The 26,777-nt window shown below is 44.8% G+C and overlaps 3 protein-coding genes across 3 annotated transcripts; 1 reads left to right on the forward strand and 2 right to left on the reverse strand.

Annotated features, from left to right (window-relative positions):
- Nucleotides 1–750: 750 nt before the first annotated feature.
- Nucleotides 751–5,952, reverse strand: LOC118794772 (E3 ubiquitin-protein ligase TRIM21-like). Its single transcript, XM_036553037.1, has 10 exons — nucleotides 5,857–5,952; nucleotides 4,291–4,369; nucleotides 3,777–3,875; nucleotides 3,432–3,533; nucleotides 3,145–3,267; nucleotides 2,802–2,939; nucleotides 2,276–2,327; nucleotides 2,121–2,147; nucleotides 1,786–1,812; nucleotides 751–1,644 (listed from the first exon to the last, which is right to left on the reverse strand). The coding sequence occupies exons 2-10, from the start codon at nucleotides 4,351–4,353 to the stop codon at nucleotides 1,085–1,087; spliced, it is 1,191 nt and encodes a 396-aa protein (XP_036408930.1). The 5' UTR covers nucleotides 4,354–4,369; nucleotides 5,857–5,952; the 3' UTR covers nucleotides 751–1,084.
- A 1,150-nt stretch (nucleotides 5,953–7,102) lies between these two features.
- Nucleotides 7,103–9,473, reverse strand: LOC118794854 (histone H3.3A). The gene is made up of 4 exons (XM_036553139.1): nucleotides 9,367–9,473; nucleotides 8,384–8,513; nucleotides 8,030–8,183; nucleotides 7,103–7,931 (listed from the first exon to the last, which is right to left on the reverse strand). The coding sequence occupies exons 2-4, from the start codon at nucleotides 8,509–8,511 to the stop codon at nucleotides 7,803–7,805; spliced, it is 411 nt and encodes a 136-aa protein (XP_036409032.1). The 5' UTR covers nucleotides 8,512–8,513; nucleotides 9,367–9,473; the 3' UTR covers nucleotides 7,103–7,802.
- Nucleotides 9,474–12,669: 3,196 nt separating this feature from the next.
- Nucleotides 12,670–25,176, forward strand: LOC118794613 (Na(+)/H(+) exchange regulatory cofactor NHE-RF1-like). Its single transcript, XM_036552869.1, has 6 exons — nucleotides 12,670–13,315; nucleotides 21,039–21,209; nucleotides 21,798–21,951; nucleotides 23,821–23,855; nucleotides 24,387–24,497; nucleotides 24,799–25,176. The coding sequence occupies exons 1-6, from the start codon at nucleotides 12,848–12,850 to the stop codon at nucleotides 24,931–24,933; spliced, it is 1,074 nt and encodes a 357-aa protein (XP_036408762.1). The 5' UTR covers nucleotides 12,670–12,847; the 3' UTR covers nucleotides 24,934–25,176.
- Nucleotides 25,177–26,777: the final 1,601 nt, after the last annotated feature.

Raw genomic sequence — 26,777 nt, forward strand, 5'->3', positions numbered from 1 at the left:
AACGTTGTTTAAATGATACGTCTGTCGGTCCATTTTATAATCCAGTGAGTTTGGGAAGTGCTGGTCAAATGATTGGACTTGTAACCAGGCGGTAGAAGATTCAATTCCCAGAATGTGTGTTGTGCCAATGAGAAAAGTACATAAACTATATTGGATAAGTACAAATACAGCTTTGTCGATGAATAAAAGCTGCACAAGCTATCCTTATCCAGAAGCATATCTCCACCATGTCACAGATATGTGATATATACGATATATGATATCGTTCATTTTGTGTACCATTCATTTCTCTTTGTGCACTTGAATCCCATATTCCCCTGCTGTCTACAGACACCACGGTTTATATAAAGTTTGTCAGATATAGTGTAGATCATTAAAAAATCTTAATAAATTAATTCATGAAAGGATATAACCAACTTTCTTAAGAACTGCAGCTGAAGTATAAAAATTAAGAGATTCTGGAGCCTTGATCCTTCCAGGGAAGTCTTCTCCTTTACTCTACATTTAGAATGAAAACACCTTTGTTCAGTCCATCTTAATTCCCATCTGGGCAGGGTGTAAAGATTCAGCTGAAAATATACTGCTGTTATTAATTATATTATTTTTTCTCACATCTGTCAGTGATTGCGTCCTGCTGCTGGTCCATGCGTCCATGACAAGCATGGTCTTGATAACCTTCTGCTTCTCCTTAGCCCATGCACCAGTGTGTGGATATAACCATTGGACAACTTTAAAAAGACAGAGCAGACACACTAAGCAAACGTCTTTCATTTGGTCAGTTTATTAACCACATAAAGTGCATCATTATTGCAGGATTAAGCTTGCACAAGCCAACAATAACAGGGCAGTAGTATTTTCATGTTAGTTTACCGTACATGAAAGTGTACATTATGAGCTTATAGTGGATTGTGCTGAGCAGGAAGCTGAAAGGGTCACACAGAGGCAGTAGTGACAGAGTGGACTGCTACACTAAAGCATGCTGGTCTTTACAGCAGTGGGCCTCTGGCCTGTTCCTCACAACTAATAAAGGCTCTGCTGGATCTACGTCTCTGTTGAGAGACGGGGGGTTGAGGGCACAGGGTAGCTAGGCCCAGAGACATAACATAGAGCAGCAGTTGCGCTCTTTGGCCACCGCAGGCCTGATGACCAGGTCTTTGATGATCTCCACGGTGCCGAAGAGAGGGTAGAGTTTCTCAGTGAAGGTCTCGCTGTAGGTGTAGATGTGGGAGTGGCACTCCGCGTCGTAGAAGGAGAGCTGGCCCTCCTCGTAGTCGAGGTACACGCCCACCCTGCGGGGGATGAGACTGGGGGGCAGGGAGGTGAAGGGCACCGTCAGGGCCTTCAACTCTGTGCCCCTCTCCAGCCGAAGGGTCAGGTAACCCGTGTATGTGTTCAGGGACTTGAAGCCTTTCCTCAGGGCCGACTCCTTGGCCACACCCAGCCGCCAGTCCCTCTCGCCCACCTCCACCTCCCAGTAGTGCCGCCCCGAGGTGAAGCCGTCCACGCCCACCGCGCACCACCAGCCGTCGAAGCGCTGGTGGAAGTTGGGCACCTCTTTCCTCTCGAAGCCACAGCGCATCCTTTTGTCGTCAGGGGAGATCAGCAGGTCAGGGTTCGCCGTGTCGGCGTCAAGGGTCACCTCCACTAAATGAGGAAAAGAAAGAAGGGACGGAGCAGAGAGGAATGCATATTTATAATCTATATTTATTAGTTATACTTATGATAATGATATCACATTGCATTTGAACAGCATCTTTCAATAAACTCAAAAAGGAGAAAAGATACCTGAGGCCTCACGGATCCAGTTCCACACTGCAAAGTCAATGAGAGGGGAGATTTAAGAACTACAGTAAACTGTAAAAGTGTACTAATAGAACTAGTAATACTTCCTCTATATTTCTAGCATGTCTACATTGCTACACTGTAATATTAAATTAGCTGGCAGTATAGACAAAGTTGTTTAAAGTTGCAAATCTCATGAAGTGTTTTTCTTGTTGCATCATGTACACACACACACATACACTCACACTCCTCTTTCTCACTAAGAGCATTTCTAAAATGCAAACGAAACTGCAACGAAAAAGGGAACATGATCAATGTCAACAGAGAGCTTCACCAACCTGTAATAGGGATATACTGGGCAGCCTCTGAAAGGAGATGAGAGACAGAGAATCAGGAGGGCAAAGCTAGCCACTACACTCTGGTTTTTCCCACTGCAATCTGTAACGGTCCAAACCAAACTATCAGTTTCTGAACAGTTTAAACAGAAACCCACCAATTTTCTGCCTCCTCTGCTTTCCAGTCAGCCACAGCTGGGGGACAGCTTCCTGTAACAGAGACAGTAGACTGTCAGTAGACCTCAATCCCTTAGTGAGGGCTCTCACTTTGTGACATGGCATGGTATCACTAAGCAATTGATCCACAGACCAAGGGAATGAAGGACCAAGGAGTTGTAAAGAATGGCATTTTGGAATGCACCTGCAAGTCATCTTCAGTCAGATGCCACTAACCTCACCTTTGCCAGTGCATGGTGTGACTATAGTACATATCTCAGTAGACATTTTGGAATTGTAGTTTTGGGCATCATTACCTAAACACGTATTTAGGCACAGAGATACAGTGTATGCATTTGCATTGTTATGATTAAATGACAATACAGTCTGAAATGTATAAATGCTCTACTTGTAGATACAGTAAATTGAGGACAACTTCTTGTTAGGACTCTGAGCGAGTACAAACCAAGTGATGACTGCTTCCTGTAAGTACAGACTAGGCCCCCAGCCCAAGAGGAGGAGGCTCACCTTGTCTGGGCTCTCAGTCAGCAAAGCGCACATGACCAGCTCCATGGCAGACAGCAGAGTCGGCATCCTGCCTCTCTTCCACTGGGCCTCCAGATCATCCAGCGCCATGACAACAGACTCCCCAGGCCACACACTGAGCTGCAATGGATTAAGGGGGCAGGGTGGTCAAGAAGAGAGAACATGTGACTACGTGCAATTTGCGTGTGACAGACAGTGACGGACTGAGAGAGACTGCACACAATAATGCATACTAATATGTTGATAACAGTTTAATGCATGAGGTGCATAACAGCTGATCATGGCCTGTCTCCTCTCTCTACCCAGCATGCTCTTCCCTGCTGACCTCAGCCTGGTTCTTCAGCCCCCTGGTCCAGCCCAGGATGATCTTCTCCGCCCACTCCACATCTTCCTCCTTCTGGTCCTCTGTCAGCTTGCACAGGTCACGCTTCTCTCGCCCACCTCCTACCTACAGACAGGAAATGCACCCACACACCTCATTTCCTGCTGTGACTTGAAGCGGCCTCACTTATGCCTGTTTGCCTCTTGTCGTTTAAGAATACATTACTTTGTACAGGTTAAGTGATGGTTAAGGAGGCAGTCAGGTGAGACAGCTGAACCCCTGTGCTCTACCTGATTCTCCAGCTGTGAGGCCCAGTCCAGGATAAAAGCCCGGCACACGTGGGGGGGCCAGATGTCCTCACAGGACCAGATGTGTTTCAGAACCTCCGTCCTCTGCGGTGAGAAAGAGAGAGAGTTAGTATGTGAATGTGTGCACCTAACACAAGGTGTCTGGATGTGTGTATGTCTGTGTAAGTGTACCTGTAACAAGCTGCCTGTGTGCATGTGTGCTGTGTGTTATCTGTGTTGTGTACTTGGCACAAGCTGCCTGTGTGTTTGTGTGTGATTGAGTATTTGTGTGTGTGTATTTTGTACCTGGCACAAGCTGTCTGTGTGTATGTGTGTGTGTGTGTGTACCTGGCACAGACGGCTGAGGTCCCTGGCTAGCTCCATGATAAACAGCTGACTCTCCACCAGTGCCTTTTTCTTCTCATTCTCTGCTTTCTCACGAGACTCCTGCCAACAGAGTGGGAGAGAGAGAGAGCCAAAGAACTTCTTGAACAGACAGTTTTAAAAAACTACTTTACCAAGGCAACAGGGGAGGGCACCAAAAATAAGAGCTCAAACTGCCTTTGATTTATTCAAATTCATAGCATGTTCTGCCCCAGGCGAAGAGAGAAAGAGAGGGGGAGAGGGTCAAAGGGAGAGGGGGGGAGCGAGACATAGAAAGAGGAGGGGGCAGAGACAGAGAAAGTCCCCCTCACAGCAGTCCCAAGGTCAGTGTTTATGAGATGATATATGGGCAGACCCTGACTGGAAACGTTTATTCTAAGTTAAAGTGGCAGAGACGTATTCGTGTTGAGAGGCTGAATTTTATGCTTTCGTTTGGCTCTATGAGATCTGGATGATTGTGGCATGCTTCCGCTCGCACCTTTAGTCGGATTGTGAGCTCCTTAGCTGGCTCAACGAGGAACCGCAGACACTCCATTGCCATGCAGTTCTTCCCAGTTCTGGAAAAAGCGCCAAAACACAGCTGATAATGAACCTTCAAAACAACACCATTGACCATGAGTTACCTGTCACGCCCTCTGTCTCTCTCCCTGAACTTTAAATCCTGTGAATTATGGCAACACAACAGGACACAGATAACATCACGTGACAGAAGGTCTGGGCGGACTCAACAGAACACAAACGTGACGGCTCTGCATGCTTTGAGAACGGTGCCAAGTCGGACGTGTAATGTTTTTTTTTTTTCTTTCTCCAAAAGCGTAATCGGTAAAACGCTGAATCGCTGCTATCACAAGTCGGGCTCAATGGACACGTGTGCCAATGCTCAGTAAACTGTGACCCGATTAGCGAACGACCCGGAAAACCCGATTACTTTATTATTTCGAAGCAGTGCCCTCTGAATTTATCTACCGACGATGCATGCTAAATGTACACAAACACTGGTATTAAACTGCTCCGCATAAAAAAGGCATTAATGTGGAGACAGGGAGGGGCGAGGGGATGATACCAAACTTTATATTCAGCCGAAGGTCAAGCAATGCATTCGGATGTCAGCTATGCATGAGGGATTTCATGCAGCTGAATATCGTTGGACAAACACACTGGGAATGAAATCTGTCTACCCAATTTCTTAACACTTGAATAAATTGACGCCGACTGCATTTCAGAATATGTATAATATGTCTAACCAGCAAGGTGCCATTTTAGTAGTAAAAGATCATCCTTACTTTGTAATGCAATTAGAATGATAATTATTTGGCATCGGTTACATTCCTTGCAAACAAAAAAGAAAACCTAACATCAAAGTCTGCATTTGACGCAAGACTCTTTACCACATTAAAAATAGGCTAAAATACTGACGCGAGAAACGAACTGACGGGGGTTCTGCACCCATCTGTCTCTATGTGTGTACTGTGGTACAACTGCGTAGCGGACTGCAGTCCTTTTCACGTTCCAGCCCGCAAGGTTTACAGTTCCATATATATTATTCAGAGGAAAGAAAAGCAAGACTCGATTCAGCTCTTGAATAAACCACCAACAAGCGCCGTCACTTACTCAGCAGACCACCACACGAATCAATAATATTTATGTTCAGCAATTATGATGAGGTCGTTTGACGTTTGATTTAGGTCCTCGATTCTTGGTTCCGACATCGCCAGCCCAAACTGGTCTACCATCATGCACACAATAACAGCAGAGAAGGTCTCGCGACTTTGCTGCAATGCACTAGGTGACAGACGTCCTTTAAAATCACAGCAATGCTTACTACATTACCAGATCCTTTATTCAGATCACGATAAGGCACTTCGTCAGAGTTGCATCTCTGCACTGCTTCCTGCATTTTACTGTTTGTCAACACTGCCATGTTCAGATATGTGTCAGATATGTGACTGTTCAGATATGTGACTCTTCCCCAGCGTATAGTAGCAATTATCTGGAAAATCGTGACCCTGTTTTGTGATAAAATAGTAAATGCAGACCGTGTTACCTGAAAAACGGATGCAGCGCAAGTCGGCGGACTTCTTTATCTACTGTCCTTTGACGAGGACGCGGCGTTGTCTGCGGCAGCGTGTAACTGACCTTGTTTACATACCAGACTGTCGGAGGAGCTGTGTGATTCGGACATCTCCGACACGAACACGGACGAAGCGAGCGGCCATATTTGTTGTGGACTACTTCATTAGAACGATGGATATACTTTGTGGTCCCACACAATTCAAATAGGATTATTTAGCTCCTCATAGGGAATACCGCTAATAAATCTCTTGAGGTGCCGTCTGCTCTTCTCCTACATGTGAAATGTTGGCATGTCCTGTTAACATGTTCTGCTAGTTGGATATAGTACCCCAAATTTCTCATGACCAAGTGCTGAAAGTTTGAACTGCTTTAAACTGTATTTCCTTGTTAATATTTGCACAGTGACGCCACCAATCCGCCTGAGGATTTACGGACATCCGTGACTCGCGCCCACCCGCAGCATTAAGAATGCAGCGCTGCAGCCTCGGCTCGTTTGACATTGAACTGACCTCGTCTGCAAGAATGGCTGTGTGAAAACAACCAGTGCCATGGGTAGCATAAAAATGGATGATTAAACTACAACCACCACCCGACCAACCTAACCAGTTGTGGTTACTGTGCAGCATGCATGTAATGTTTTGGTTATAACTGTTGACATTTTTATATAGATTTAACATGGCAACATGAGTTACTGTGAACTTTAGAAAAATATTTCAAAATGTGCCCTTGATCAGAAACATCCTGGCATAAAGAAAACCATAAAATGTAGAAGGGAAACCATATAATTTTGTGCTTCACTGGACCCTTGTAATTGTGCATTTTAATCAGTTTATTCCAGTCAATTCCATGAAATGTCAAAACTACTCAGATCACTTATCAAGTTTGCAGTATTCAGAGTATAGAGCTCCAACATTTAACATGGCCGAGCGACCTCAAACAGCAACAGGAGTTGCTGTACCCTGGTCAGTATTTTTAGGTGTAATGACTCAACTGCTCACATCAAAAGCTCCTCAGTACCTGTTCCATGACACAACTCCAGTGCCTGTGTATGAAGACTAAGATGGTCCTGCATGTATAATCAGTTCCCCTAAGCATTACTCGCAGCTTAACACCAAGATTTACCAACAGTTGATCTACTTATATGCACCACTGCATAACCGGGAGCAGAGGGTGTTAAAACTGCTGCCAGGCACAAGAGAGAAATGAGAGCACGCAAATACTCAGAAAGTTCTTTAATACAAAGACTACAACATGACAGAAAAACACTTCAGTGTTAATTGTAGCTGCCAAGGTTTACACTGGAGTAAAAAATATAAAAAGCAGGCCAGAATGTCCAAGTGGCCTACACATTCCACAAAGACAACAATCAGTGATTCTGGTGTCTGGCCCTCCCCAAACAAGGGGCAGGATTATTGCAAGACTGGGTGGGTTTTGGCCAATCACCTAAAGACAGGGAAAGGAAATGAACCCAACCCTCAAGATTTACATGACCCCAGCCAGGACCCACAGACCAGCTGCTCCTGGAGTGTCTCACAGGAGAAGACAAGCGAGATCCCTGCAGTTTTACCTCTGAAGTGAAGGGGACACTGTTCAGAATTGAGGAGTGGGAAAACAAAAAGCTCCTGGAGTTAGACAATTGAAAACAGGGCGTTCTGCCCATCCTGGTTTGCCATCTTGTTTACATCTATAATAGCAGTAGTAATATTAATATTAACAGTAAAAGTAAAAAATAAAATGCATTTACTCCAGCTGCTCCAGGGCCAAACCCAACTCATCCTGAGTCAACATTCTGTGGAATGGTCTTAATTTTCACCTCAAAATTCAACATTACAAAAACTTAAAAGAAACTGAACACACATCCAGGGGCAGGGAGGGGTAAAGTCTGGTACACGCTGCCCCCTCTCACCCCCACCATGTCTAGGCCCGCTCTCCCCTGATCCTGCGGGCCAGCTGGATGTCCTTGGGCATGATGGTGACACGCTTGGCGTGGATGGCGCACAGGTTGGTGTCCTCAAACAGCCCCACCAGATATGCCTCGCTGGCTTCCTGCAGGGACGCAGAGAGATGGCACGTCAGGGTTAGAGACAGATCATTTGTGAACGTTGGCCATGTAACTGTGAACCCACGGCCGTGCTGATACGTACCTGCAGGGCTCCGATGGCGGCGCTCTGGAAACGCAGGTCGGTCTTGAAGTCCTGGGCAATCTCCCTCACCAGGCGCTGGAAGGGCAGCTTGCGGATCAGCAGCTCTGTGGACTTCTGGTATCGACGGATTTCCCTCAGTGCCACTGTGCCAGGCCTAACAGGCAAAATAACCCACACACTTAGACTTCCTCCACTATAAGCTATAAGTAAAGTGCTTCTGAAAATTTAACCAACTTTATGGAATCTCATGTAAGGGCATATCTGATGGACATGATCATTTCAGATGGGAATGGCCCTACATTATAACAGCTAGTGAGTACAGTAACAATGGCAACTTCCTGAATTTGAGCATACCTGTAGCGATGGGGCTTTTTCACACCGCCGGTGGAGGGCGCGCTCTTACGAGCTGCCTTGGTCGCCAGCTGCTTCCTTGGAGCTTTTCCTCCGGTTGACTTACGGGCAGTTTGCTTGGTACGCGCCATGTCTAAACAGGGAAAAGGATTAGCATTAACTACTGGATTACAGCTTTTGGCGAATACCTCAGTAGGTTATGTTCGAATTGACGTATCAAGAGGAGATTCGAACTTCTTTTGACAGTACTGAAATACGCCAGAGCAATGATTCGAATCGTACGCCTACACTACGTCACAACAGTGGAATACTCGTAATTACGAGTTCAGTGCTCTCACGCCCCGTCCCTAACATTTCAATCACATGCCACTAAGCGGCGCTCAAAGTCCATCGCCATCACCACCACCACCTTCAACACAATACATTAATTGCGGTCTATTCAATACCTCTTCCGCCATTATTTTGAGGCCCATATCCCAGTTCTTTTAGTTAATTAACAACTTATGTAGGAAAATGGCAACGATCACGGCGATAGGGAGTTGATTAACTGACTAATGCGCCAGTGTCAGGAACGAAACCGGATAATGTTCGCACCATTTTCTGATGTAACGTTAGCTGGATAGCTAAATTTGGTTCTCATTCCAAAAATTCTAGGCTAACGTTACCTGGTTTACTAGCTATCTAACCTTATCTTATCTTATCCTTTCGAACACAGCGCTGCCTAAATTTAACCACAACCACCTGTGAGTATTAGTAGTAAGAAACAGACGACAAACACAATCCGAAGGTCCCTGTATAGCATTAGATAAATCGGCAGGCCTTGGTTTAAAATCGGTCCTAAGAGGCCCAGTGTAGAGGGCTATTGGATTAGCTTGCTAGCTAAACAACCTTAACAAACTAGTCTACAATCATCGCTTCTACCATCGTAGCCCGTGATAATGTTAAAAATAATGACAACACGCAGCTAATGTAACTGATTAATTTACCTTCGAGTAGTTATATCCGAAAATCCGTCCACTGAAACAGATAGTATTCCAGATCCTTCAACCCTTCACAAAAGGCCTTAGAATACAAATTTACGTCGGCCAGTGTAGACCACATGGGTGTTTATAGTTTTGTCTGACGTCACTTATATTTATACTCGTTAGTGATTGGATTGTCCTCAAGTCTCCATGATCTGATTGGATAAAAATTATGAATATTTATTACAGTCAAGTGTCTACACAGTAGCATGCGCCAAATTTGAAACCTAGCACAAAATGATTTTCGTATCAAAAAATAAAATGTTTCTTCATAGAATGTTTCACACTCAAGTTTTCAAAAACAGACCATTGCAGACAAACACAACACAAATGAAAAGTAAAATTTGGCTAATACATGTACTAAAAACAACAAAACAAAATGATTTGGAATGAAAATATTACCCCTTTCCTTGCACGAATAGGCAACGTACAGTATTTTCTGTGGGTGCAATAGTGGTCACTGTCCCTAAGGCTACGGCAGGCTGGTGCTGCCAGTGCAGTGCGGTTATTTTCCTACCAAAGAGGAAGTTTTTCTGTATTTGTTTGGGTGAAACTGAGTAATCTGTGGGAAAAGATTTTTCCACTTTCATGGCTGCATTTGTTGCGTGTTTGTTAGCTAATGCATCTTTCACAACCTCCTAAAGGTGACAGAGTGAGCACAGCCTATTCTCTGTAGAGCCAAGTCTGTATGTGTCACTCAATGGCCACACAAAATAGTTCTTAGTTTTTACTATTAGTTACTACAGACAGATAATCTACCATAATTTAACCTTCAGGGCCTGATGGCAGAGAAGTCTATGTTGTGCTTTGTTACAAAATTGATGATATAACATTGTTCTTGTTGTGTTATCATTTGGTTTACTCTAATTGTTTGTATGTGAATGGGACTGTTCTGAGGCTGTATGTACTCAGAGAGGTTTGGCACAGCGAGCCTCCCGACCAGCTCATAAAGGGGACTGTTATCTGGGCTCATCTCCTGACATTGCAGGACCTTCCTGTGATATGAGTGAGGTCACTGTGTTGTAGCTATTTCCAAAACATCCAAAACTCTTTTTAAAAATTTGTCTAATAATAGATTTTTACTTGGTTCTGCCTTGAATTCACTGTTTGGAGTTTTCCTTTGTATTTGTTGTATGGTTTTACAGAGCTCTGCGTGCAGAGTGTCTGTGGGGTGTTCTAGCGCTTTAGCTAAATCTTCATCTCTAACAGTACTTCGCATTTTGCTGCCGTATAGTGGGTTCAATAACTGAAGCAATGATTATTTAGCCAAATTCTAGTCGGGGTCATGACCAGCACTTTCGCATTATGGAATAAAGTGCACAAAATGTGTGATTTCTTGTGATAGTTAATTTGCAGGCAATTTGAAATTCTTCTTTACACCAATTTCCAGATCAGAATCTCAGACAATGTTGTCCTGTGCTCAGAAAGTGCACAAGAAATTCTAGAAATGTTGTGATGTAAACAGAGCTCTTTCCTACACAGTCTGGTACAGACTTACAGAGTAAAGGGCAGACTCACTGCAGCCCAGAAATGTCACAGATCAGAGCGAGTGGAGGGCCTTTCTTAAGTGCTGGCTGGCAAGGGACACTGTGTTCTGACTGTGCGGGAGGGTGAGAGGACATGAAGCACTTTCTGTACCTGGTATTGCAGGACTGTACCTTGCAGCGTAGAGCTAAGTTTATTGTTCTGTGCCTGATCCTGCACACCACTATTTTTTAATCATAAGCTGCACATGTCTTTTTGGTTGAAATTTTTAAAAATGTTAGAAAGTTTCTGGAGTTTTTATGATAGTGGGGTCTGACAGCATGAAAGAAAGGAGAATGGGAGCATTAGCAAATTCAGGGCCTGACCCAACCCAAAGGAAACAGGTCCGGTTGTAGTTGCGAGTCACTGTGACTGTACCTTCCTAAATGTCAATAATCGTAGTGAGGAAAGGTTACCATGATCTCTTCATAATTTAGATGTGGCTCCCAACTTAGAGAAGCTGTCAATACAGGCATGTAAATCAGCCCTCATCTGGACAGTCTGTCCTGGAAGAAAATGGAATCCATCCAGTCTGCCAGTTTAAGAGGAACTTTTTCAGGGTGAGGGAATAGGGTGAGGAACCGATCATGTTACAGGAGTGAGTTCTCATTTTATGGCTATGCACCAATGTAGCGATGCTGGGGCTTGTTTGGTTAACGTACCTGTCTCATAAACAAAAGGTTCCAGGTTTGAATCCCAGTGGTGCCCTATTATGGCTATTGCTCTTGTAGTGGTTTTATCAGGGGCCAGCCAAAGTATCAAACCAGTTTTGATCTGTGGACCATTCATTCCAAGAGCATTGTTCTCCTATCAAAAGTATGGGGGTGGGGTACATATCACAACGCACAAGGCTTCTAGCTGTGTAATTTATGCATTCTGACATCAGTCCTTGAACTTTAGTCATACCATTCTACAAATCACAGATGAGACATTTCCTCCCCTACACCTCCCATGCCTTGTTTCATTCACTTTAATGGCAGCAGTAGGGTTGGGTGGGTGGGGTGGGGGTGGTTTTGTATTCTAGAGCAGTGTATGTAATTAAATAAATATCCAGCTGTATAAATGGATGACATGTGAGCAGTGTATGTCATCACTGGTGTGCAGATGTGAGCAGATTAGAATTACACACGTCCACTCCCACCAATAGATTTTTTTTGTTGTTAGCTGCTATGAGAAATTAAATGTCAAAACGGATTACTTCTGTTATTTACACTATCAGAGTGAACGCCTATTGTACTGTGTATACTCGAGAAGAACAGACTATTTTCGACTGTTGTTCTCTGCAATTCACAACCACTACTGTTTATTTCCGTACCGCTCTAATAAAACATACACCGAGCGGTTGAAGTAAATACCTTTTTACTACGGAAAGTATAGTGTCCAACTAAAACAATAAACTCCGTCAAGAATCCAAGAAATTGCAGGTGTGTACTTTTGCCACCGTATAATACTTCTGTCACGTTCTGTTGGTCCCCCCTGTCCTTTCTCCACGAGCGATGTGCGAGATCTGACTGGTGATTGGTCCTTCCTTCTTCCACCCGTAAAAAACGTCACTCTCCTTTATAAATCGCCTGAGTTTATTTCAGGCTTAGGTTCCAAGATTTGTAGTGAGACGTGGTCTGGCGGTCACACTGTCCACATGCTGGTCAGATACTTCAAACTGTTCGGGGACGCACCGTGTGCGACTGGGAACTGACAGTGGATAGACTCGTGCGACAATAAAGAGTGTGTCACTTGGGAAGACGTCCATAAAAACAGAAAGCTGAAGCTTTTTTGGCTGCTGTTGAGTCACTAGAATGTCCGCTTATATGTAGTGGAATTGATTATTTCTGTTTTTTTCTCTCTCTCTGAAAAAAGGACGATATTGCAAGTGGTAAAATTTGTAAGCATCGCTTAGCATCTATCTGAAAACAAAAAAAAAATGTCCTGCAAACGAGAGTATCTTCGGCCCAGACTATGTGTGCTGGAAAAGGGTTCAAACGGATACGGGTTCCATCTTCATGGAGAGAAGGGACAGATCGGACAGTTCGTCCGGCTGGTGGAGCCTGACTCCCCGTCTGAAAAGTCGGGTCTACGTGCGGGGGACAGGTTGGTCTTCGTCAATGGGGAAAGTGTGGAGAACGAGAGTCACCAACAGGTTGTGTCACGGATACGAACCACCACCGGCAAACTGGAGCTCATCGTTGTTGATGTGGACACCGATGAGTACCTGAAAAAATACAACATGAGGTGTCTCAGAGAATATGTCACTCAAGGCATCCCACTACCCAACAGCGACCCACACCACGGGAGCTCCAGCAAGAACGGCATAGCGAAAGAACCGGCACTCTCCATAGAGAAAAACGGAGACGTCCACGTTGGGACGAAGCAGGGTCTTGGGTGTGATCGGGTAAGTGGAATTAATGGAAAGTCGAGTTCTTGTGCATTATTTATTTACTTAATTTCTTGTGCGCAGAGAGGCAAAAAAGTCAGTTTCACGAACCTTATCGTCAGACCTTACTGTTGGAGCTTTGGCATGCTCATGCGCCCGTCATGGATGATGCTGTGTTCAGAGGCTTCCATATGCTTTGCTTGGATGTAGGTGACAAAAGTTGAGGATTAAAGATGGTTGTGATGGTTTCACATAATGAGGAAATGCAACAATAACCACGTCGAATAAAAGTTCTTAATGTCAAGGGCTAATGTTTTGTATATTTTTTTCAGTGCATAGACATACGTATGGTCTCTGAGTAGTTAAAGAGGAATTACGAATTTTGGCTGCTGGCCCAGGCACTGCACGTCCAAAAATCCAGAATTTATGGCTGGACATTCTGACGCAAACAGATTTTCTCCATTACGATTCTGAAGCGCTTGGCTGGGGTAATGCGCCCCTCTAAACTCTGAGCTGTATGCGTGGGGGAGTAATGTGGGCTTCTGCGCCGTGGGGGTTCTGTCCACGAGCACAATAACACGTCATGCAATGCACACTGGTCCCTTCTGTCAAAGTCCTCTGCCAACATCCAAAGTGAGAAGTCACGAGGACCGACAACCCATGTACTCTCAGTCCACGCAAACCAAGGCCCACCTGTGAGACTACAGATGAAGCATTCATGATATTAGTGAAATTAATGACAAATTATTGAAATCTGTAGCCTGTGTTTTAGACAGAATTCTACTTCTGCCCTGTTTCTCTTTTCCCCTTATAGTTTTTCTTTCCGTTCACTCTGTATCTTTTGCTTTCTCTCTCTTTCTCCAGCACGGCATTAATTTCTTGGTGGGCTTAGTTTCTCTTTCCGCTAGCCATTTCACTGAGCTCAACAATGATGGGAGAATTCAGTGCTGAACATACGCTGCAGTGAGTTTTGCTAGGTAATCTACATCAGCTATTTGAATTTCATTTATACTATGCAAGGTTTTTCAAAGCAAACAGTTGGAATGTGAGAACTGACACCTCAAAAAAGGGCTGAGTGCCTAAATTTCTGAGAAGAATTAATGTTTTTGTTCTCTGTTGAGATTTCAGTGTTTTAGTCAATGTTTCTCATACACACAAAACAACTGTTGAGATATTATTCAAACCACCTGTTGAAGGAAACTGTGGTTTCTTGTGTCCATGCACTGTCTCCACACATGAAGGGACTAACCACAGTCATTCTCATGTCACACTGGGTGGCCATGTTAGTGACAGATGCATAACTTTGGGTTACTGAAACCTCAGAGAACAGACAGACACTTTGCTACATGTAGCAATGTTATGTTATGTTTATGATGCTGTTTACTTACACTTCACTCCAAGGCTCTGCCACCCCTCTCTCTCCTTTTGAAAGAGCATCTAATTATCCACAGTCCTCAGCAGAAATGGCACCTTTTCTTTGCATTCAAATCTCCTTGATGTAAACCAGGCATTCTTGTTTACATGTCTCTGTGGTCAGAACCAAAGTCAGCGTTGTCTTTTGTAGCTATATATTGTGTTACACGTTTTAAGGGGCTATCTGCATTCTGCCCTGTAACATGTACTGTTCTGCCATTTTCCGTGGATGAGGGCATGTGCCTAATAAATCTTTTATATTAATCATGAACAGCTTTATTAACAATTTCCTGTAATGGTCTGTGTAAACACTAAGCCTTTACTACAAGTGTATGCCCTTTCACCTGCACAGAGCCTTGGTGTGTTTATTCTCTAGACAGAACTGTCCTCCCAGGTCTACTCCCACATCAAGGAGAAAAGAGAAGAGGAACCCAGACAGTGCAGCACTGAGTACCATTGTCTTCTGACAGATAGTGCAGTAGCTTACACTGATCTGTCTCTGATTTGGCAAAGTACTGTCAGAAGGAGAAGTAGTTTGGCTTCAATTTGGTGTCATTCAAATGTAAATACTCACTGTTTCCATGGTAATTTCACTTCTTCTTCTGTGTCAGTAGCTCCAAAATAGGCAACATGGTATAAGATGCCACTGTGAGCTTACTATTCATGTGGTGGTGCAAACACCAGTTTCCGCACGCATGCAGTAATACTCAGCGTTAGGAAACTATTTGTGAGTGGAAGCAGCAAAATATATGATTTTACATGAGCTCCACACAGTTTTAGGCAGATAATTGTCAACATTGACAACTGTCAACATACAGCATCTGGTGGAGACCTTGGGGGAAAACAGGAGAGGCACAGTCACATGTCTGAGGGTGTGTCTCAGAGGCGTGTCCCAGAGTGTCTCTCAGGATGTGTATCTTAATGGCAGTTTTCCCCTCACATCCTGTCTGACGGTCCCCAGTATTGTCACTGCGAGGGTGGCTCCAGCTCTGGAAGAATTCAGTTGGCCTTCGACTCTATGTTTGAGCTGTTTACGGTCTCAGAACATGGACAGGCTGGCCGCCCTGGTTGCTGTGGTGATGTTGTGGTGACATCATTGTTGTGTCAGTGTTGACATTGTGATGACATTGCTATGGTGTGTGACGGTAATGGTGCTCTCTCTTATGTTTTCCTTATATGTTTCCTATGTTTTCCGCTCTTTACAACACGAGTTGTCACAAAGCAGCTTTACATTGTTCCCAGGCCTGAGACCCCCTGAGAGCAAGCCTAAGGCAACAGTGGCAAGGAAAAACTCCCTACCAGGAAGAAACCTTGAGCAGAACCCGGCTCAGAGGGGGGGCCCATCTGCTTCTGGCCGGCACTGGGCAGATAGAGTTAAAGACAAGTTATACAATGTACTTTAAGACATTTATATTTGATAGACAATAGTAATTAACGGCAGAGTGATTATAAGAATGTCTCCTAGGATGTCCGGTTCTTGGAACGCAGTTGGCTTTGATGGGCAGGGCAGCGAGGTAGCAGGACTGGAAAATGGGATGAGACGCTTGGGCTACAGCTCCGGACAGGAGCCCGGAGCAGGGATAGGAAGCACACAAGATTCAAGATCCATGCAGTCGTGTGGGTTTTTCTTGCAAATAGAATAACATGGCTTTCTGCACCTAAAGTAAAATAATAGAGAAAGCAATACACAATCTCTTACATTGACATGGGACCTAAACAAGGCCAGTGTTTGCTCATACCTGTCCCCTTCTCTCATGGAGTTGGTATCTGCTTGCCTGTCACATTTAGATCAAGATTGGAAGATATTCTCCTCTTCACCAAATAATGAGTATTGAAGCTATTCATCAGCACATAGTCTTTATGGCTGATTTTATGTACCCAAATTCCTCAGAGTCCTTGAATGGAACAGCTGTGGCGTTTCCCAGCTGTGGCGTAAGATTATACGCTTGCCCACCTGTACAGGATTGCTCCTCTTTGAAACTGTTTTTAAAGCAGACAACTGGATCAGAAGACTCATGTTTATGATGTAATCTACTGTGGGCCTGAATGACAGAGAGCATGTCTTCCATAGTCTTGGAGGACAAAGTATTAAATTCAGCTTGCAGACAGAGTCATTTTCTACTGGTCCAGAGATATAGCATGTACACTGTCCAGTTCAGAGATTTATACTTCAGATACAAAAGAATGACAGTTGTATCATTTTCCTTTTATTATTACAGTAAAATTTACGTACATATTTTTTTCAACTTTGTACAACTACATTGACTGCATGTGTTTGTATACAGACCTGGCAAAAATCAATAAAAAGGATAATTTTAAAAGAAAGAGAGAAACAGTAAGTGACAGAGGAAGACAGTGATTGACAGTGAGGAATAGAGTCAGGTACTCACGACGAGGGACAGGGATGGATAGAGAGACAGTGATTGACAGTGAGGGTCAGTGACTCACAGCGAGAGACAGGGACTGACACCAAGGAGTGGTGAAAGACAATGAGTTCCTAATTCAGAGGCAGAGGCAGGGAATCCTGGGTTGTGAGCCCTGACTAGGAGCAGCAGCACGGAGATCCGCACGCTGAGCATACACGTTTTCCATGCCGTTCGTTCCCTCAGGCTACAGCAGCGAGTGGGAGTCAGAGCTCAGCTTCCTGCCATTGTGTTCTGTGGGGGACAGAAGATGTATTCAGGCTGACCTTTGACACACACACCCCCAGCATCCCCCCCAACCAGCATCCCCCCTCATCCCTCCTGGTTCCCTTCACCCCCCCATCCCTTCCATTCCCCCACCCACTCCCCTGCCATCACTGAAAACCTTGCACTTGAGCCTAGGGCTAAACACATTTCATCCTTTCTCCCCCATCGGGCAAATGAAATAACTGACTCTCTGGTTACACTCCATATGGAAGCACAACAACAGTTCAGAAGCTGACTCAAACACTAGTCCTGTCAGTGTAGTGTTTATTGGTAAATATTGGTATAAAGTTATTTGAAACGACAGTGCTGATGAAGAAAGCAATTCATATTAGTGGTTACCGTTTGCATTGATCGGACTTAAAAGCTATTTGTAAGTCGTCCTTTCAGCAAACGTTCTGGTTGTGTTCTGTCGTCTCCTGCATTCTTTGGCCAGAGTGGTACGGGATGTGCCTCTCTGACCAATCGGAGTCCATCTTAATGAGCGGAACTCCCACGGCATTCTGGGCAGCCGTTGCCGGCGTGGGTGGTCATTGTCCGTGGCACTGCCCAGGAATGCTGGCTTGGCTGTGTGGCTCACAGCTTCGAATGAGGAATGAGAATAACTCAGACTCCTAATGTGCGGGAGCCCCTCTGCTCTTAGATATCACAACAGCCTGAGGTTCAGTCTGACACAGTTCACATGTCAGTTCTAAACTGACACTAAGTTGCTACGGCACTGAACCAGGACTCACTCACAGTGGTAGCAAGCTGAGACTCAGTTGCTGTGGTGTTGAACTGAGACTCACTTGCTGTGTTACTGAACACTGCCGTTGCTGAGTAAGAAAAATGGTGGACTGCAGGAGGACTCCGGAGAAGGTCTCCACCTTCAGGCAGCAGTTGTCTGCGCAGGTATTGAAACCAGAGTCACTTGCTGCGGTTCTCAGCTGAGACCCATTTGCTGTGGTATTAAACTGAGACTCTCACTGCGGTTCTAAACTGAGATTCACTCGTTGTAGAACTGAACCGACACTCGTTCGCTGCGGTTCGCTAATATTGAACAACATTGTATAACACAGTGCTGTGTGGCCGTTCATGAAAAAAAAAACTTCTAAGCCATAACTATGAGATGTATCAGAATGTGCTCATAATCTTTCTTCATCCTTCAGATTACGTAATTATTCAGCAATGTTGCATTAGCAGCTGTGATTGAATGTAGCTGGGTAATTGTTTTGGAGCTGTTGTGGCCTCCCTGACCACACCCTGGTCGCTGTGTCTGTGTCGTCCCGGTTCGAATGCGGTCATCTCTTTCCCAGGACAGGATGTGCTCCCACCCTCCCCAGTCACAATGCCTCCCTTACGGACGGTGGGAACAAGCCTAACAGACCAGAATGAAAAAGCTTTCAAAGGCAGCGAACTGAGACCGAAGCGAAACCGCTCCTCACGGCATCGAGACCGTTTGAGTGTCACTCAAGCCAGGCTTGGCTCTGCCAGCCACCAGGCAACATGGCCTCGGGCCACCAATTCATCATCCCTCTCTGAGACATTTTTTTCCTGCTGTGGAAAACAGACACTGGCTGGAAATGCAATCATTTCCTCACTGGAGCGGCGAATGTCACGGCTAAAATGAGGCAGGATTTTTTTCCCGTCATTCCCTCTCTTCCAGCATGAAAACTACTCATCCGTGCAGCCGTTTCAAAGATCAGGAAACAGACTCGGCAGTCGGGCGGCTTGTTTTTGGATGTTGAGTCAGGCTACTGCTGCTGCTTAGCTGAACTCCAGCGAAAGGTGACCGTGGTAGTGAAAGGAGACTCACAGGCTCTCTCAGTGAGCTGTTGAGGCTCATTCGTTGTGGCATTGAGCTGAGATTCACTTGCTGATGGTACTGAATCAAGGTTGCTGTGGTACTGAACTGACCGGGGTGCTGTGGGAGTGAACCTCTCTTCTTGTGTGGGCGCACCAGATTCCACAGATTCCACAGTCTCACAGAGTCCGTGCCATTATTTCTACAGAGTTTATTTGCTTAGCAAGCAGCTTCATTCAGAGCTACCTACAGATCACATTTTACATTTATCCATTTGTACAAGGGGATACTTACTAATTCAGACGTAATTCACATTACGTCTTTTGCTCTAGGGTCCAACAGCTGCGAGCCAATTAAGATTCAAACATGCAACCGCCTGGTTAAACGTCCGGTTCTGTAAACACTGTTCCATCTGTGTCCTCTGTGGATTTGACGGTTTTCCTGCTCGGTGGATCGTCAGGCTCACAGAGCACCCCGGCTGCTGTGATAGACGGGGTGAGATGCAGCACTGTGGCCCTGACAGAGAGAAATGGGGAAGCTGTCTAGACTAGCCTCTTCACTGAGCAGGTATGGGACCACTGCCAGCTGGCATTATAAAGTGTGACACAGTCCCAGAAGAAGGGCCAGTCAACTGGCTGCTGGTTGAATACTTCCCTTGATGGCCTTCGCTTGTTTTCTGTTCAGCAAAAGTGATTATGCAGGGCTGTTTGCAGACTGTTCCCCTGTTTTCTGCTGAGTTTGTATTTGGTAAAATAGAGATTGCATTTTCTCATCTTGATTTCTAAAATGCACGGTATTCAACATAATTCAATGCAACCTTAGACACAATCCATAGGCCTGCTCTTCAACTGAATGTCGTAGCTGGTGTAGGGTGGAGAAGGCAGAATATATGAATGAGATGTCTCAGACTGATGCATGGCATTAGAGTAGGAAGGGATCTTAGGGGTCGGTCAGACTGTTTCCTGAACTGTTCTATCCCCACACTGGCTCTTTCTGAAGCAGGAAGTGGGTGGAGTCAGTAGGAAATGATGCACTTCTGGGGCTTATGTCAGCAGAAAGAATGTTCGGAACAAATGGATGACTTATTGTCAATACAATTTATTTATGGGAAATGGGAGTGGGAACACAGCATAACCAATCTAGTGTAAACGCCCTCTAGCTCACCAAAAATAACTTGATAAAATAACGGAAACGCTTTATTTGACTTTTGTCTGAGAGGCTGAAATGGTTCTCACCCCGCTGTTAGATTGCCTCCTGTCGTCCTAAGACTGAGAGAGGTTGTCGGAGAGTGACCTCACCATTGTCTTCGTCTAGGTGGAGAGAGCCACAAAGGAGTAAAAACCCTGACCTTAGAATCTTTCCATCCTTCTTCCATCTCAGTCTGACCTCTTGCCCCCTCTGTGATCACATGATCAGAAAAGACACGTGTGCCCCCCCCCCCCAGCAGCACAAGGAGCGAACTTTGTTGGGAGGGAGCTTGTCACGTTTTGTAGAACAGAGAGAACACGGAGGAGTGAGAGACAAGGAGGAGTGTTTATGCACCAACAGTTTCACCACGGCTATTGCAACAGTTCAAAGCTCCTCATGGGTCTCTACCTGATGAAATTCTCAAACCGTCCTGAACAAGCATGGTCTTTGTCTCATGCCATTATTTATTTATATCAACAACAGAGGGGAACAGAATACAAATCTGTCTGTAAGGAAATAGTTCTTTAAAAAGGAAGCAGCTTTGTGTGACATAGACAATGGTGCCCTCACTGAAACTTCTATCGATTTGCTGATTGGTTGGTCTTGGTGTTGAATGATCGAATGATCAGCTGTTTGGCTAACTGACTGATTGGTTTTTTTTTTCCCACAGGGCTGTAAGCGTGAGCTGCGTCCTCGTCTGTGTGTTATGACAAAGGGAGCTGATGGTTACGGCTTTAACCTGCACAGTGTGAGGTCCAAACCCGGCCAGTACATCCGAGTGGTGGACGAGGATTCCCCTGCCCAGAGGTCTGGGCTTCTGCCAAAGGACAAGATCGTGCAGGTACCACCGCCCTCGTCGATCAGCTGACCAAACCACCCGATGTTTGCAATCAAAGAAACCCAGTGCAAACAGTAACAGAGACATGTTGCTGTTTTTCTCAACCTGGGTACTCTTTCTTTATGTGTGTATGTCACAGTGACACTTACTCACTCTGCATATCTGTACTCTACACTGACTCCCTCACTCTGTCTGTACTCTACACTGACTCCCTCACTCTGTTTTTTTGCACACTGACACTGACTCCCTCATTCTGTGTATTTGTACACTACACCAACTCCCTTACTCTGCTTATCTGTATACTACACTGCAGGGTGGCAGTGTAGCATAATGGTTAATGAGCAGGACTCGTAACGCAAAGGTTCGATTCCCTGCTGGGGCACTGCTACTGTACCCTTGGGCAAGGGTCTTAACCCAGAATTACCTCAGTAAATATCCAGCTGTGTAATAAAGTTGGATATAAAGCTGTAAAAAACTGTACCTGATATAAGTCGCTCTGGATAAGAGTGTCTGCTAAATGCCAATAATGTAATGGAATATACACTGACTCCCTCAGTCTGTGTGTCTGTACACTACACTGTCACTGTGCAGGTGAACGGAGCTCCTGTGGAAGGGAAGCAGCACTCGGAGGTGGTGTCGGCCATCAGGGAGGGGGGCAACACAACGTCCCTGTTGGTGGTGGACCCTGACACTGACGCCTTCTTCCAGAGGTGTAGAGTCCAGCCCACGGAGGTACACCTCACAGGTGAGAGCAGACAGAGACACATCTTCTAACACCATTGCAACATCAGCTACTCCGTATTTCCTGATTTCGTTCATGTGTGGTCCACAACACACACTATGGTGGACTGATTATAAGGCAGGGCTGGTAACCACATGGCTGCAGTATTTTTACCCAGGTGGGGAACTGTTGTTGCATTCTTGAGCAAGGAGGTTAAACTGAATTTCACTAGTAAATATCCTTATGTAAGTGCATAATGTATGAAATATAAGTCTCTGCAGACAAGTAAATGAATAAGCAAAAAAGAAATAGTAATGAAGGATTGGTGGTCATGTGACCCACACGTGGACCAGCATTATGACCTCACTGAATTGGTTACATCTCTGAGTGGATTGGTGGGTTATTCCACCTGCTTGATGGGAGTATAAACCCCATGATGCAGATATTTGGACATATATCTCTATAAACCAAACCTTGCAGATATACATGTCTGTTTCTGTAAACCTATGGATGCAGATGTACAGACGTCTGGCTGTCTTCTTGTGCCATGAGGAGGCTTTTCTGCCAATGTAATTACTCCTCACGATCAGACTGTCGAACTGGGATTGGTGGGTTTGGGGTTTAAAATGCCCCACAGGAGCAGAATTCCTCTTCTGTCGCCTGGTTACCACACGCGCACACACACTTACACAGACCCGCACACACACTCGCATACTTCAGGTGGCGCTTTTGTTTGGTTACCAGGGCGCTCGGTCATAAGTGGTCCTTGAGCTCTTATGAGCTGAGCGGGGACCGGGGGGCTTTGCCTCTCAGCTGGAGTGAGACAGAGAAGAAGACACAGGGAGAAAAGAGAGAGAGAGAGAGGCAGAGAAAAGCACAAGAAGAGGCGAGGAGAGAAAGAAAGCCAAGGTGACAGACAATCTCCAGTGTTTGGAGATATCTGCTGCTAGTAGCGGAGGTTGTGTGCAGGAGAGGAGCCATGGAAGGTAAGTGTCAGCTGTAGGTCCACTTAGACACGGACGCAGGAAGGGCATGAGTGTGTCTCAGCTGTGAGCTGGGGTTATTTCTCCCCCCTGTGGGGATTACGAGTGAATTCATGCACACATCTAGCATGAAACCACGGTTACCTTCCAGGCTTAGAATTCTGTTATGCACGTGAACATCCGGACTCGGTTCAGCGTGCATGCATGACCTAATGCCGGACTAAATGTACGTGCAGGACTCTTCCCTAATTTTATGCGAGCAACTCTCCCATGACTGTGCACGGGCAGAAAGAGTCCCCCCTGCCTATTTGTCAGCAGTAGCTCAGAGCAGATGCTTTGCAGATCCATTAGCCTTCATGCTATACACTGGTGTTAATTCGAGTATCTTTGTCCGTTGTCAGAAGTACGGAATCAACATCATAACCTAAAAGTGCAGGACTTTTGATTGGATTAACGAGCCACTGGGAGCTGGTCCATGTGTTTATTTCAGTACAAAGACTTCAGACTGTGCTAATGAAAACTCAGATATCACAGTAAGCATGCCAGCAGATTGAATATGTGCGCTGAACAGACTGACGTGACGATTCATACCTAGGTGTTTACCTCAGAATTCAAAGATGGCTCCAAATTTTTATATATGAACATGGTTCAAGTCCACCTACCTGGTCTCTTTACCTGAGGACTGTAGGTCTCAATATCTCCAAGGTTTCTGCTGTTGCACCCTTGCTCATGATATTTCAGCCTGGTTACTTGGGCAAAGACAAAATTTACAGAATGGGTACAATCGTTAGCACTGTGAATTCAATATTGCTGTTTCCAAGTGTAATAAAGAGTGGAGTAGCCTTTGTCCAGTTTCTGTGGAAGTTGGCACTGATCTGGAATCTTTCATTAATCTGTACCTGCCTTTCAGGACCACTGCCTAGGAATGGGGATCTGGAGGAGGAGGTAAGACAGCAGCTGAACTACGATCAGCGCTATAAGCCATTCCTTTTCTGTGAAAAAGAATAGAACAGCACACTCAGTCACAGCCGCCGGAGATACTGCATCCGGCCTGTTGAGAGAAAGGCATAAATCTCTCTGAGGTCTTTCAGTATAATCACCTTGTAGGTGTTGGGCCTCGCAGAAAAATGTAGGTATATCTGCAGCTCTGGCACACACTGACACCTCTCATGTCCATTCAGTGCTGACACAATGAATCTCTGCTGCATTGACATGACTTTGGCAGGTCAAAACTACATCAGGAAAATAACCTCTGAATCTATCTGCAGCACAGCTGTACAGAGAAACATAAATCTGTGCACGACCTCATTTGCTGCGTCTGTGCAGCACGAAGGGTCGAAGGGTTCTGTAGAATTGTGCCCGTGTGTGCCCCCTAGTGGAGCACTTGTGTTACTGCAGTGTTGTCTGTGCTCTGAGGTTTACCCTCACATGCTGAGGAAAGGGCCCTCTGACCACCCCGCTCTTCCTCCTCTTCAGGTCAACGGCAGAGTGTCCAAAGAGAATACAAAGGAGACCAAGCTGTCTGTCAGTCAGTCTCCATCCAGCGGGTCCCTCACCACCCCGCCCACCTGCACTCCACCACGAGAGGTCAGCCTCCCTCACCTACCTGTGCGAATCAGTGTGTGCACGTGCGTTTTCAGGTGACATCTAGTGATGTTCAGCACTGCGCGTATTTGAAGAATACTAACATTTTCCTCTCCTTTCACACACTGTCTCCCTCCCTCTCACTTTTGCCATTTCTGTCTGCTTCTCTTTCCTCTCTGTCCATCTTCTCTTTTTCTTCCTCTCCTTTCCTCCACACATATATGTCTCTTTCTCTACCTACACCCTCCATCTGTCTCCCTCTCTCCCCCTCGCTCTGCTCCCTCTCCCCCCTCTCTCGCTGTAGGTGACAGAGGATCTCTCTCTGGGCTTCAACCTGTCCCTCCAGCAGGTGAAGGAGCGCGTCCACCTGAAGCGATCCAACAAGAGGGCCCCCCACATGGACTGGAGCAAAAAGAACGAGCTTTTCAGCAACCTATAAACCACTCCCATTTTATAAACCAGTCCCCTTCTATAAACCACTCCCCTTTTAGACCCTTCAGCAGCCTATAAACCACTCCCCTTTTAGACCCTTCAGCAGCCTGTAAACCACTCCCCTTTTAGACCCTTCAGCAGCCTATAAACCACTCCCCTTTTAGACCCTTCAGCAGCCTGTAAATCATTCCCCTTTTAGAACTTTCAGCAACCTATGAACTGTTCCCTTTTTAGAACTTTAAGAAGCCACTCCCCCTTTCAGCTCCTCCAGTTGCTTATGGATGCTTTTATTTTCATTCTGTTGGAACCATTTTTAACTTTTATGTAAAACACAAATTCTGGCTATCCATGACAGATAATGAAAATATATGATATATATTATTGAATTTATATTATCTCCACTAACCAGAAGTATTAAAATCTGCATTTGTTGGGGAGAAGAAAACTTATTAAGAGACAATTGTCTCTCAGGAGCCTGTAAAGTGAGAAATAACGGAATTTATCAAGCTCAACATATTGTTATTTCTCATTTTATAGGTACCTTCTCCGATCTGTTTCTTTTTTGATTTCTATTCCTCCATTTTCCAGTGCTCAGTGGTTGCATAATATAAAAATCTATATGTTTTTAACTGGAATGTGTGCTTGTCCATGCAGTGTGTGCATCTTTGTGTGTGTGTGTGTGTGTGTGTGTGTGTGTCTGTGTCCAGAACACCCTGAATATCACTGCTGGTCAGAGAAATCTATTCCTGAGGATTGTATCTGTTTTTTTATCATCTTCTTTGTTCTGTCATCTGTAATTTACACTTTATTGAGATGGTTTTAATAATGGTATTTAAAATCTATATTTAAAATATTTTCTTACTCTGACTCGAAGCTGTTTTTCTATCGTACAGGACACAGAGTTTAACGTAGCCCTGACCATTGGCCCACCTGCAGTGTTATGAGGGACTTAAGCTAGGTTTGACCAGAGTTTGCCACGCAAGTGCAGTGGCCACACTGTTGCTGGTCTGTCAGCCGATATTAAGCCTTTATCGCGGTCATCACTGTTGGAATTTGACTTTTGACGGTTCATTTTGTTGGTTATTATGTTTGTGCTCTTCTACACTTTTAGTACACTACTCTAGTAGTCTCTTCGTAGATGATTTACACATACATATACGTGTGGCATAATTTGATTTTCTATATGCTATTTAAAACCGTAATGTTTTGTATGATTTTGCTTTGTGTTTGAGCAAATCTGAATTCTTAACACAGCATTCCTCTTTGACAGTTGCACTGTAGTGGGATCTGTGCTGGTGTGGCTGTTTTATTCTTCACTGTAATAAAATGTTGAATCGGATTCATGATGGATTCAGTGGTTTCTCTCCCTCACTGACTGAACTGTCACTGTGTCAATGGCAATGGAGAAAGTAGTTCACTCTTACTCTGTTAAAATGACCTTTTCCCATATTGTGTAGTTCCGTATGACATGACAACCATTTAAACTTTAAACACCCAAAGAAATAGGAAAAACACACAAAAATATAACCATGAATTTATGAATTGCTGTAATGAATAAAATTAGTTTTCAACAGTCAGTTACAGTCAGTGCCATTTCTTACACAAATAAAACATCTTGGTGGCAAAATGCAAATCTTGGTGTTTTTGTATATAATGTAAAATAAAATAAATCAGAAATGGATTCAATTCGCACCGTTGGCACCAAATAATATCAAGAAAAACAAAAGCAGATTTTTAAAAGTTATCTTTTCATTTAATTTAGTATAGTTTATTAAGTGCACAACAGAATAATTGCACCAGATTTAGCTGTGTAGCTAATCTGCATCTGCAGTCCCCGGGGTTATGGTTAAC

The sequence above is a fragment of the Megalops cyprinoides genome, chromosome 19, assembly GCF_013368585.1.
Source record: "Megalops cyprinoides isolate fMegCyp1 chromosome 19, fMegCyp1.pri, whole genome shotgun sequence".
NCBI lineage: Eukaryota > Metazoa > Chordata > Actinopteri > Elopiformes > Megalopidae > Megalops > Megalops cyprinoides.

Coding starts and splice junctions, on each gene's coding strand:
- LOC118794772 (XM_036553037.1), bottom strand. CDS start 4,353: ATGGCAATGGAGTGTCTGCGGTTCCTCGTTGAGCCAGCTAAGGAGCTC. Junction 3,534..3,776: donor ACCTCAGCCGTCTGTGCCAG/GTACACACACAC, acceptor TTCTCACCGCAG/AGGACGGAGGTTCTGAAACA. Junction 2,328..2,801: donor TGACTGAGAGCCCAGACAAG/GTGAGCCTCCTC, acceptor TCTCTGTTACAG/GAAGCTGTCCCCCAGCTGTG.
- LOC118794854 (XM_036553139.1), bottom strand. CDS start 8,511: ATGGCGCGTACCAAGCAAACTGCCCGTAAGTCAACCGGAGGAAAAGCT. Junction 8,184..8,383: donor AAAAAGCCCCATCGCTACAG/GTATGCTCAAAT, acceptor TTTGCCTGTTAG/GCCTGGCACAGTGGCACTGA. Junction 7,932..8,029: donor CCGCCATCGGAGCCCTGCAG/GTACGTATCAGC, acceptor GCGTCCCTGCAG/GAAGCCAGCGAGGCATATCT.
- LOC118794613 (XM_036552869.1), top strand. CDS start 12,848: ATGTCCTGCAAACGAGAGTATCTTCGGCCCAGACTATGTGTGCTGGAA. Junction 21,210..21,797: donor CAAAGGACAAGATCGTGCAG/GTACCACCGCCC, acceptor GTCACTGTGCAG/GTGAACGGAGCTCCTGTGGA. Junction 24,498..24,798: donor CCTGCACTCCACCACGAGAG/GTCAGCCTCCCT, acceptor CTCTCGCTGTAG/GTGACAGAGGATCTCTCTCT.